This window comes from Mustela lutreola, chromosome 6 (assembly GCF_030435805.1).
Source record: "Mustela lutreola isolate mMusLut2 chromosome 6, mMusLut2.pri, whole genome shotgun sequence".
NCBI classification, from domain to species: Eukaryota; Metazoa; Chordata; class Mammalia; order Carnivora; family Mustelidae; genus Mustela; species Mustela lutreola.
In genome coordinates, this window is record NC_081295.1 from 158,270,081 (window position 1) to 158,283,285 (window position 13,205).

The 13,205-nt window shown below is 39.5% G+C and overlaps 1 protein-coding gene and 1 pseudogene across 1 annotated transcript; both read right to left on the reverse strand.

Moving 5' to 3' along the window:
- Positions 1 to 3,985: 3,985 nt before the first annotated feature.
- On the reverse strand, positions 3,986 to 4,934 carry LOC131834753 (olfactory receptor 2J3-like). The gene is given in 2 exon segments (XM_059179381.1): positions 3,986 to 4,916; positions 4,918 to 4,934. Coding segments are annotated over 2 exon segments (948 nt in total).
- A 3,080-nt stretch (positions 4,935 to 8,014) lies between these two features.
- Positions 8,015 to 10,052, reverse strand: LOC131834754 (dnaJ homolog subfamily A member 1-like; annotated as a pseudogene).
- Positions 10,053 to 13,205: the final 3,153 nt, after the last annotated feature.

A 13,205-nucleotide genomic window follows, 5' to 3' on the forward strand; every position in this document is an offset into this window, starting at 1 on the left:
CCTTATGTTCACAAGTAAGTGAAATATAATAATTGACTTTCTCTGCCTGACTTATTTCACTCAGCATAATCTCCAGTCCTGACCATGTTGATACAAAAGTTGGGTATTCATCCTTTCTGATAGAGGCATAATATCCATTGTATATATGGACCACATCTTCTTTATCCATTTTTCTGTTGAAAGGCATCTCAGCTCTTTTCACAGTTTAGCTATTGTGGACACTGCTGCTATGAACATTGGGGTGCATATAGCCCTTATTTTCACTACATCTGTATCTTTAGGGTAAATACCCAGTAGTGCAATTGCTGTGTCATAGGATAGCTTTATTTTTAATTTTTTGAGGAACCTCCACACTGTTTTTCAAAGTAGTTGCACCAACTTGCATTCCCACGAACAGTGTAAGAGGGCTCCCCTTTCTCCACATCCTCTCCCACACTTGTTGTTTACTGTCTTGTTAATTTTGGTTATTATAACAGGTGTAAGGTGGTATCTCAATGTGGTTTTGATTATTGTTGCAAAGTTATAATTGGAATAGGATGGCTGTGAATTTGAAATTTTTATTATTTATTATTTATTATTTTTATTTATTTTTAAATTTAATTTAATTTTTTCAGTGTTTCAAGACTCATTGTTTATGCACCACACACAGTGCTCCATGCAATACATGCCCTCCCTTAATACCCACCACCATGCTGACCCAAACCCCCACCCCCTTCCCTTCCAAAACCCTCAGTTTGTTTCTCGGTGTCCACAGTTTCGCATGGTTTGTCTTCCCCACCCTGATTCCCCCCAATTGACTTTTCCTTTTCTTCTCCTAACATCCTCCATGTTATTCCTTATGCTCCACAAGTAAGTGAAACCACACAATAATTGATTTTCTGTGCTTGACTTATTTCACTCAGCATAATCTCCTTCAGACCCAGCCATGTTGATACAAAAGTTGGGTATTCATCCTTTCTGAGTTTATTATTTTTTAAATCACTTGTCATAACATAACCAGTGACCTTCAGCCACATATTTGTCAAACAGATACACGACATGTGACCCTGAAGCCAACAGAAGAACAGAGAATGAGTGAACCTGCTGGAAACCAGAGCTGGTTTCTGTGATGACCTGGATGACATATCTGTGCTAGTAATCCTGTACTGCTGAGACACAACAGGGAGAAATAACTGGGCATGTGAATAGGGAATATTCTGACAGGAGCAAGTATAAGATGAAGTGGGAAAAGACTGAAAGACACCTTTCTGGCTGAGTGGGAGAGATTTCCTGGGGCCCAGCAACAGCTGGGGTGTCAGTGTATTTGGGCATGGCTGGCAGCTGGGAGAAGGCCAGTTCCACTGCTTGCTCTTCAGTAAGGTTGTCTGTGGCCCAGATCCATGTGTGCTGTGTAAATGCCAATTTACCGAAAGTTGGTTAGAAGCTGAGAGTGGGCAGTGGGAGGATTCTAGGGATTCTAGTCTACCTTGGGGGTTAGTGACTCTAAAAGGGAGCTTCAGGGCTAACAATCTGTTGTTAAAACCCTGTTTTTGTCACATGCAAGTCTAGCCTAGGCAAGTCATGTATCTTCTTCCCTGCAGTATCTTCATCTACAAAGAGAGAAAAAAATATACCTACCGTCATGCCTGTGATCAAATTGCATAAGGTGGACATAAGTGGTTTGAAAAGTACAAAACAATAATATCTGTGTTGTTGGAAAAAGCTTTGGTAACTGATCTTTCTTTTAGATCACAAATTAAATGGAACAACATCCTAATGCAGCTAGAAATCAACATCACATATGCCACAATTTTGGCATTCCAAAAACAAGAGTCTACACATGTACAAGAGTATATGTTTTGGAAGCACAAAAACAAAAAAGAATGGGAATCTTAAACTTTCTTTTTTTTTTTTTAAAGTTAGATGGTGAGAGACTACAGTACTACATAAGGTGTCTCAGACAGCAAGATTTCCATAGTGCAAGATGATTTGAAGAACCAAAATATGTTGTTTTTTAAAGTGTTTTTTTTTCTGTGATGGTTCACTCTATGTGGTCCCAGTTATTTACTAAAAGTTCTCTTATATGCATGATTCTTTGTTTCTTGGAAGTTAGAATAGGGCAACTGAATCTGCACTGTATTGTTTATGTCTAGCTGACATAAAGAAAAATCATAGATACACAAAGGAGAAGAGAAAAGTCAACAGTGTCAGTGTAGTTCCAGTCACACAGGAAATGGAGGGGACATTTGGGGATGTGTTTTTCATCTTAATAATTTTGGAAATGGGGATTTGAATCATCATACATAAGCTTTAAAGGCCTCAAAAACTACAGCTGATTCTCTGATTACCAAACAAAGCTCAGGTTGCCAAATATTTTACATTATAGAATTGTTCTTCACCTGCTATTTCACTTACCTGTATACAGATGCCAGTTAAGTGTTATTTGGATAGCACACACATTTTAGACGGAGATGGTTGGCAATAATGTAGGCAATGAAACTACTACTTTTATTTAAAACAAACATTTCTTTATTTAGAAAATATGTAAGTTGGTTTTCATTATGTACTTACTGACCTCAAACATTCAAATTAGATCAAGCTTAAGAAGAAAAAAAAGTAACATTTCCCATGCAGCTTTAATCACAAAATTATTCTGATATATTTTCAGGTAATTTTTTCAAACACTGATTGGTTTCATGCACTCATTTTCAGGGCCCAGAACTCTGTCTGCTTCGTGTATTTTTGCTCCTCAGTCTATGCAGGTACCCCAAGCACTTACTTCTTTTTTAAAAGATTTTATTTTTTTATTTGAGAGACAGAGAGCTTGCACAGAAGTGAGGGGAGGAGCAGAGGGAGAGAGAGGAGGAAGAATCTCAAACAGAGATTCCCCACTGAAGGCAGAGCCTGATGGGACTCCATCTCAGGACCCTGAGATCATGAACTGAGCCGAAACCAAAAGTCAGACACTCAACTGACTGAGCCACCAGGTAGCCCACCGAGCACTTACTTTTTTAAAAAAATTCTAATTAAATTTTATTCCTTGCTTTTGAATATCACAATGTATATTACAGAATTCTATTTATGTACAGTAAAATTATTGTAGCATATTTATATGATATTTTAAATGATGTTTAAAAAGTCTAACAAATATGACTATATGATTTTAGTTTCAGAGTTTTTTTATTACCTTTTTCTCAATATCTTTTTATTTAATTTTTTAAAAATTTATTTTCAATGTAACAGTATTGATTGTTTTTGCACCACACCCAGTGCTCCATGCAAGCACTTACTTTTAATGATACCTGGCCTATAATGACTTTTAGATTATTGGCCATATCTCAGACCTGTCTAAGTGATTTTTGCCTTTTATATACTTTCCACTGCCTCAAGAAAGAGAAAAATACAAGATACTTTTTTTTTTTTTAAAGATACTTATGTTTGTTTATTATTTCAGGGACTTTCTTTCTATAATTTGTTCAATTTATTTTCTTACTATTGATAATGGGGTCTTAAAGAATACGGACCCAAATTCCTCTCTATATGAACTACTATTCAAAAAGGACTAACAGTGTGGCAGGAAAGATTTAAGGTATTTAACTACATCTTTAGCTAAACCAAAAATGGAAAATATTTAATGGCAAATTCTGCCTTGAAAGTGAGAAATTAAAAACCACAGTCTAGGTTTTTAAAATTAAGTATATCATCTTCCTATTGGAATTTCATTTCTTACTGTTCAAGTAAGAAAAGGATATCTTTGTTTTATTTATTGTGGCACTAAAAATATTTAATATTGATGTTTAATCTTGATTTTACATAGCTGTTTTCTCTGTTGAAGTGAAATTGGTATGTGGGCAAACTGTTTAATTCATATTTGTGGGCAAGAGCTCTGTGGCCTTACAAAACACATGCTCCACTGGTGCAGACACAGTGAGTAGGCAGGAGACTGGCTGATGGAAGGAGGCATATGATCCCCCTGCTGAAGAGGGGCTCCACTGTCTCCTGAAGATCACGAGGTCATGGGCCTCTCCCAACCCAGTAGTCTCCTTACTGCCCCTCTTACATCTTTGTTTCTCAGAGTATAGATTAGAGGGTTGAGGCTAGGCGTGACTACAGTATAAAAGAGAGCAATGAACTTGCCTTGATCTTGAGACTTTCCTGATGGTGGCTGCAGATATATGCAGATGACGGGAATGAAAAAGAGGGACACAACCATAAGATGGGCTCCACATGTCCTAAAAGCTCTCTGAAGTCCGGCGGTTGACTGCATCCTCAGCACAGCCCGGGCAATGGCACTATATGAGCTGAGAATGAGGATGAGTGGTGTGAGAACAAAAATGGAGCTCGTGATCAGGAGGGTCAGTTCATTCGCATGGGTATCAGCACATGATAATCGCAGCAGTGCTGGAACTTCACAGAAGAAATGGTCCACTTGGCGATGTCCACATAAGGGCACCCAGAAGGTAAAGGAAGAATGAAGTGCTGAGTTGGTAAAGCCACTGACCCAGGAAGCCACAGCCAACAGGTGGCAGAAATGAGGATTCATGAGGACAGCGTAATGCAAGGGTCTACAGACAGCTGCATAACGGTCATAGGACATCACCACCAGGAGGACACACTCTGTGGTTCCCAGTGCAAGGACAAAGTAAAGTTGAATCATGCAACCGGTGTAAGAGATGGTCTTTTCTGGGCCCCAGAGGTTGACCAGCAACTGAGGGATGGAGCTGGTGGTGTAGCAGAGATCCAGAAAAGAGAGGTTTGAGAGGAAGAAGTACATGGGTGTGTGGAGATGAGCGTCCAGGTACGACAAGATAATGATAAACAGGTTGCCCACCAATGTCATTAAGTAGAATATCAAGATGACCACAAAGAGAGCTACCTCCAGATGGGGCCAGTTGGAAAAACCCAGTAGAACAAAGTAGCCTTCAAAACTTGTGTTTTTTCCCATCATTATTCATTTCTTATTACCTGAGGAAAGAAATACATACATTCCAAAAAAGTAAAGTAATGCTCCAAGAATCACAGGGACATGTGAAAAAGAAAGAGAAGCCAGTTTGAAAGGCCTGCCACTCTTCAACTCTGGGACAATTTGGGCGTTAAAAAGGAACTGTGATACTAATGAATTAAAAAAAAAGAATCCATAAGTGACTCTTAATCTCACAAAACAAACTGAGGGTTGCCGGGGGGAGGGGGTTTGGGAGAAGGGGGTGGGATTATGGACATTGGGGAGGGTATGTGATTTGGTGAGTGCTGTGAAGTGTGTAAACCTGGCGATTCACAGACCTGTACCCCTGGGGATAAAAATATATGTTTATAAAAAAAAAAAAAAAAGAATCCACAAGCTCATAATGATATATAAAATATGTATAAATAAAAAATTAATTACTGAGGAGAAAAATTATTCCTGTCAGTAGGATCTTAATAATATGTATGAAAAGAATGGTAGAGTTAAAAAGATTAATAAATGTTAAAAACTAGTGAATGAAAATGTCCTGAGAAACAGAATATTTCCAAGGTCTATAACACTAATTACTTGTTAATTACAAAATGAAAAATAGTAAACTTCACGGTAGAAAATGGCATTGGACATCACCAGAGTCAAGACTACTCAATGTTAATATCACCAGTGTTGAGAAAAGCCAACATCATGTGCCTAGCGACATGATGCTCTGAGCAGGACATAATTTCACTTTGATGACATTCCTGCCAAAAATGCACAGCTTGATTTTAATCACAAACATGCATAAGACAAACTCAGATTGAGTCAGGTTGGACAGAGTAGCTCCCCTGTACTCTTCAAAACATTAAGTTAAATGAATACAAATAAAGGCTGAGGAACTGGTTCAGATGAAAGGAAACCAAAGAGACATGTTATTTATGTGGACCTGGACTGGAAAAACAGGCATTAACAACATTATTGAGAGCAATGGAGAAAAAAGACTATGAACTGTGAATTAGATAATAATATTGTATCCACACTATATTTTCTGTTTTCTCAACTCTAAAGTGATTATGTAAAATAAAGTCCCTGTTCTTAGGAAATAAACACTGACTAAGCAGGACATCTCCTACTTGTTCTCAAATGGTCCAGAAAAAGCGATTATGATAGCTAGGTAGGTAGGTAGGTAGAAGGACAGAAAACATCTTTTTAGGTATAATTCAGACTATTGTAGGAACTAGCTAACAGGTCAATGTTAGTTCTTTGTACCACTTTTGCAATTCTGCTGTAAATTTGAAATTTAACCATAATAAAAAATTACAGAAAGCAAATATAAAGTAAAAATTTTCACTTTTATATTTTATCCAGATATTTACCATATTATGGAAAAATAGCCTCTCAACTGTCAAATACTCATTCCCATCCCAGGGTGACATCTAAGTAAATAGTGACTTGAAAAATTCCTTACAGAGCAAACAGAAGGAAATTTCCATGGAACAAATAATCTATTTTTTTTTTTATGAATAGCTTTAGTTTTCATGTCAATATTTTCAGTCTATTTCTATTGATCTTATTAAAAAAAAACCGGAATAATTTTAATCCCAATAATTTCACATGGACAAAAAATCATGATAAACAATATCAGATTTATTACTGACTTCAAACTGTTTTCTGTAGACCCCCTTATCTGTAGGGGGTACATTCCAAGGCCCCCAGTGGATTCCTAAAACCACAGATAATACCAAGACGTGTATATATACTACATTTTTCCCACATAAAGGAAATGATAAAGTTTAATTTTTAAATTAGGCACAATAGAGGTTAACAATGTCTAGTAATAGAACAATTATAACAAGGTACTGTTGAAAGAGTTATGTGAGTGTGGGGTCTCTCTCTAATACCTTATGGTCCTCACCCTTCTTCTCCTTGTGATGTTAGGAGATGATGAAATGTCCACCTGAGCAGATGAAATGACACGACTGATACATGTATGAGAAGTAGCTTTGGGCTGCTATTGACCTTATGATGAAGCCTTATTAGGATCACCTGATTCTGTAGGCCATGGTTGATCATAGTATTACTGAAACTACAAAAAGTGAAGCCTCAGATGATGGGACTACTGTACATAGGGTGAAAAGTCTAGAGCTTCAGTTAAATGTTCTGGTAGAAAGAACCTTATCTTCTTATTGCTTGCTTGCACTAGGAGCTTACTTCTAAGCTGAAAACTAAGGTACCAATAGAGATATAAAGGAGACACATAGACACACATCAACTCATGATATTAACAAAGCTGGAATATTGAGTTCACGTGAACAGATCTGTGACATGGAGTGGGGAGAAAGCTAGAATGCTTCACAGAGGACGTGTAAATGGAACTGAATTTGAAAAGGGATTTTTAGGGGCACCTGGGTGGCTCAGTGGGTTAAGCCACTGCCTTCGGCTCAGGTCATGATCTCAGGGTTCTGGGATTGAGTCCTGCATGGGGCTCTCTGCTCAGCAGGGAGCCTGCTTCCTCCTCTCTCTCTCTGCCTGCCTCTCTGCCTACTTGTGATTTCTCTGTCAAATAAATAAATAAAATCTTTAAAAAAAAAAAAAAGAAAAGGGATTTTTAGGAAAAGGAAGCTACAGAGTCTTTGAAAGAGCAAAGGAGGAAGAGCATGAGGCTGGAGGGAAACAGAAAGTACCCTGACCATAGGGCTTAAAGCTGGATCTGTGTCTGTCACAGGCCTGAGGAAGGTGTCCACATTATTCCCTCCTGTCCAGGACAATAGCTGAGGCAGGATTTGAATTCTGGCCATAATTTATAATTTCTACATATAACTTTATTCTCCAACTTCAAGAAGCACTCTGCACATTTGTTGAAAAATTATTGAAATACATACTGTGCCTAGTGAATCTTTATGTTTCCTTTTTGTCAAAAAAAGTAAGTACATTTTACGAGCAGTTCTCTTTTTTTGAGCTTTTATATTTTGAGTTCATTCTTCATTTTACTTTTAAAACACTACTATAGTTGAATATTAAAACAAAAAGAATAGCAAGTAGTGAGCTATGATTATAGTCCTTCACTCATTCACTACTGCCCATAAAATGCCTTCGGTGTTATTCACTGGCCCCATCAGAGGTCTGACACTGTGCACCACCCCTGGGACATCCTTATATGCTTCCCCATTGTAATGGTGCCGTCTTTCCTGATTTGGATCAAAGTCCACCAGTTCTACCTGGTCCATTTCATCAGTCTCTTCTACTTACTGCCTCTCAGGTAGGAGATTTTCCAGCAAAGAGAGTTTATCAGGAGAGAGAAAGCCATTCTCAGGAAAGTTTACCTTAAATTCGATGATGAGGTGACCCTTCTCATATGGTCTACGATAAATTGGCATGCCTTCATTTAGAACACACTTGATATCTCCATGCTTGACAATTTGACCTGGATGAGAGGTGATGGCAATGGTTCAGTTGTCAAAAGTAGACACTGGCTTTTGAAAACCGCACAGTGCTTCAACCAGCTGTATGTCCACACACATGAAAAGGTCTTCTCCTTGCTGAGTGAAAATAGCATTGTCCTTCTGATCTAAAATAATGATAATATCTCCTGGTTCCAGTCCTGGTTCTTGGTCTCCTTCACCATGGAATGTTATCTTTATTAGGGTATGGAGTCCACCCCTCAGAGAACACTCTCAATAATGCAAGTCACACAACAAGGTTTATTTCCAGCTAGCTGGGGTCCAAGTATCTGCCCCGCGCAGCGGGTTTCAACAAGGACCCCGAGCACTCAAAGCCAAGGGTTTATATAGCATTTTCAAGGCACTTTTTCATAGCTACACACATCTCTTGCACCCCACTTTGACAGTTTAACTTTGTTTAACCTTTTGTCATCCCGGCGTCACCCTGGTGGTTAAGTGAGATTTAGGTTTAGAAGAAATTTAACTTTATTTACATTTCCTTCTGCCTCAGCCTCCCTCAGTTTTATGGTGGGGAGGGCGACCTTAGGCCTTGAGGAACTGAGCAGTTTGTCTCTGGAAATTCGGCCATTGAAGAGATGGCTTTTCTGTTGTAAATCACCAGGACATTTGCAAACCAAGGGAGACTCCTGTCTTGCAGGATTGTGTTCTCTGCAAGTTAACTATTTGTTTTCTTTAACATCTGGTCCCTGTGGCGCCATCGCCTGACCGCCCTGGTGGTATATGATTAAGTTGTTTCTTAGGTTTTAGCTACTTTCTCTTATCTCAAGTTACTAGCCTGTGTGGGCTGGTTAGGGATGCTCAGTGAAATGACTTCCCAGCCTTCAGGATGGCCATGCTTATGCTAACCCACTCTTTCAGTGCAAGGTGCTGGCTTTTGCTTTGCCAAAATGGCTGTAGTTACGTCAGGGCTAGACTCGAGGTTGGTACAGCCCTGTTTTTCTTGGCCTCCACCCCTGGAGCTGGTTTTTAAGTCCCCTGGGAGAAGGGGAGCAGGAACAGTAAAATAGGTCCTTACATCTTCTGGCCATCTTTCATGCCTTTGTCAATATGAACTTCTAGAATCTTCTTCTCTCTAACTATCTTCCTTCCATTGCAGCTTTTACATCTATCTTTAGGTCTGATCCGATCCCCATGGCCCTGGCACTCCATGCACACAGATTGAATGTGCTGAACCATTCCAGGTCCTATCTGATGAATTCTTATTTGCATTTCAGTACATCGGCAATTGGGACAACATTTGACTGCTCCTTTCTTACTACCTCAACTTTCACATTTATCGCATATCACGTTCTTTTGCAGAGCCAGTTTTCTTGTTGCACCATTATATAAATCTTCTAAGGTTACTGAGGGCTGATACAGGACATTTTTACCTCTCCTTTCACTCTGCATTCTTCCTCCTCCAAAAAACATATCAAAGATGTCCATGGGGGAGCCAAAGTCACCACTGGGTCTACCTTCTTTAACTGCCTGTTCACCTCCTTTGTCATGTAATTCCCTTTTCTTTGCATCAGAGAGTAATTCCTAAGCCTGAGATGTCTGTTTAAACTTCTCTCCTTCATTTGGTTTCTTACCAGGGTGGTACTTCAAGGTCAGTTTCCTGTGGGCCTTTTTCAATTCTTCTTGGGTGGCATTGGGTTTGACGCCCAAACATCATAGTAAGTGGTTTCTTTCACCATTTCCTACAGCCAGTGAGAGGGCTGATACTGTGGGGGAGCGGGAAGGAGCATGTTGCTGAGCGAGTTGCTGGGCACAGCTTGGGCAGCCACCGCTCCTCTGCTCCACCGAGCATTCTGGAAAGTTCCCTTTATGAACAGTTCTATCTCTTAGGTGATTCTTTTTTTCTTGTGGGCTTTCAGTCCTTCTTAGGAGAGACTTGATGTTCCCTTTGTTCTGTAGTTAGGATGACAAAGCTCTGCCTTACTCAGCTTTGCTGTGTCCCTTCCCTCCTTTCCACAGCTGATTATCCCTCACACTTACTAATAAGCTACAGCAAAACTAAAAAAGAGGAAAACAGAGGAAGACAAACCATAGGAGACTCTTAATTCTAGGAAGCCAACTGAGGGTTGCTGTGGGGGGGGGGGGAACTGGGTGATGGGCATTAAACAGGGCACTTGATGTAGTGAGCACTGGGTGCTACATGCAACTGATGCATCACTAAACTCTACCTCTGAAACTAACAATACACTATACGTTAATTAATTGAATTTAAATAAAAATAAAAAATAACCATATACAAAAAAAGAAAGAGAAAGAAACCAAGGAAGAAAGAATAAAGAAAGGAAGGAAGGCAGAGAAAACCACAGCAGAGCCACTTGTGGTTACTTCTCAGTGGCTTACCTTCCACAAATGTACTTCTTTTTTTTTTTTTTTTTTTTTTTTTAATTTTTTTTTTTTAAAGATTTTATTTATTTATTTGACAGACAGAGATCACAAGTAGGCAGAGAGGCAGGCAGAGAGAGAGGAGGAAGCAGGCTCCCTGCTGAGCAGAGAGCCCGATGTGGGACTCGATCCCAGGACCCTGAGATCATGACCCGAGCCGAAGGCAGCGGCTTAACCCACTGAGCCACCTAGGCGCCCCACAAATGTACTTCTTGAAAAAGATATTAGAAATAGCTCCTTGATTGAGTTTGAACAGGAAAGTTTTGGACAGTTTGGCCCAAGGCTACAGGACTTACTCATGCCTTATCATTCTTAATCAGTTACTAGTGGTTACATGGACCTAGGCCATGTTCTATAACTCAGAATCCATCCAGGATGGTCACACAAGTGGAGTGCTTAAAAAGAAATTCTCTTGTAATTCAACAGAAGCTTAATACAAAGAATTATTAAACCATAGAAGGAGAGTAGAACGATGTAAATAGAGCTATAAAGGATATCTGGGACCAAGGGGCAGTACCCGAGAAAAGCCAAACTTGGAAGGGGGACTCCCTCTCCATGGCTGAGGGTCAGACCTCACCGGAAGCAGGAGCGACTGCAGCCTGCTGGGTGAAGAAGTCTGCTGTGGCTGAACCAAACAACAGCAGTAGACAGGAAATCATGAAGATTATTTCACTTAGAGGTCATTTCCACTTGAGGAATGATGGAAAAACCCCAAGATTCTCTTTTGCTTTCCTGAGAATGGGAGACAAAACATCATGAGAAACACGATCCCAACTGGATCCCCATTACTCCTCCCAATGCAGACATAATTTTCTTCTTCTTTGCACAGATACCTGAATAACTTGTCACGTTGACTGAAAGTGCATGCATCTGTGAGGTATCTTTATCTATTGCATGGCTCACCCTTAGCTTTCTGCAGAAGTTAGAAAGGGGTAGGAGATATGGGACAAAAGGACACCAGGTATAACTAGAGAAAAGGTAGGTACATTATAGTTAATTTTCTTCCTATTGGTAAAGGGAGAAATAAAGGTTTTTATGACTAGTTGCTTTTGTAGGCTATGGCGTGAAACATCTCCTCTCTTTTTTTGAAGTAAGGCACAATGAAGGAAAAATGGTGGACACAAATATTTCTACATCTGCAAATCACTGGCCAGCCTACTTTTTTCTTATGTTAGTCCTTTTATGCCCTTACCTGTGCTTAAACAGCACTTGTCCTTCCTGTGACTGTTGACATTCCCCTCATCTGTCTTCATGATTTATGCCCTCCTTCCTTGTGGACCTATCTAACCTCCAGTTTTCATCTCCTTGAACTTGCCAACATAAATGGCTGACCACACCACAAATTCTAATCCGCTATATCATCTTAGGAAAACAGAGTCTGAAAATTACTGTGATTATCATTGCTATAAAAGTAAGAGTCCTGAGTTTACCATAAAGATTCAGGTTTAGCTGAAAGGAGGAGAAATTAGAGCCTTTGTGGTATCGGGGGATGGACCATTTTCCAAGAGCAGCTGGAGCCTTTATGGGAACAAAAAGAATATGACTTGCTTCTCTTGACTGGGGCCATTGGGAGAGTAAGTCCCAGAGAGGCAATTAATGTTCTTCCAGGAGTTGTCCTGGTTAGAACAGCTTCTGAGGAATATCTTTAACATGATACCACACTCCTGTACTTAAGGTAACAAGGAACCTACAAACCAACCATCACTAATACAAATGCTTTAAACTGTGTTTGCAGGGAAGGAAATGGGTTGTCCTGAATTACCTGAAATATCTTCCCCAGCACCTCATTATGCTAAGGGCCAAGTCTGAGGGATAATTTGTCAGAGGTAATCTAATTTGTGGAGGGAAGGGAAAGTGGAAATATTTTTTCTTACTTTTTATTTATTTATTTATTTTTGTGCCGGTACCATGCTGTCTTGGGGATCACAGCTTTGTAGTAAAGCTTGAAATCAGGCAATGTGATGCCCCCAGCTTTGTTTTTCTTTTTCAATATTTCCTTAGCTATTCAGGGTCTTTTCTGGTTCCATACAAATCTTAGGACTGTATGTTCCAGCACTTTGAAAAATGCCAGGACTGCATTCAAAGTATAGATTGCTCTCGGCAGAATAGACATTTTAACAATGTTTAGTCTTCTGATCCATGAGCATGGAATGCTCTTCCATCTCTTTGTGTCTTCTTCAATTTCTTTCATGAGTGTACTGTAGTTCCTCAAGTAGAGATCCTATACCTCTTTGGTTAGGTTTATTCCAAAGTCTCTTATGGTTTTTGGTGTTATAGTAAATGGATTGATTCTCTAATTTCCTTTCTATATTTTCATTGTGTGTAAGAAAGTAACTTACTTACTTGTGGAGCATAAGGAATAACATGTAGGACATTAGGAGAAGGAAAGGAAAAGTGAATTGGGGGAAATCAGAGGGGGAGATGAACCCTGAGAGACTATGGGCTATGAG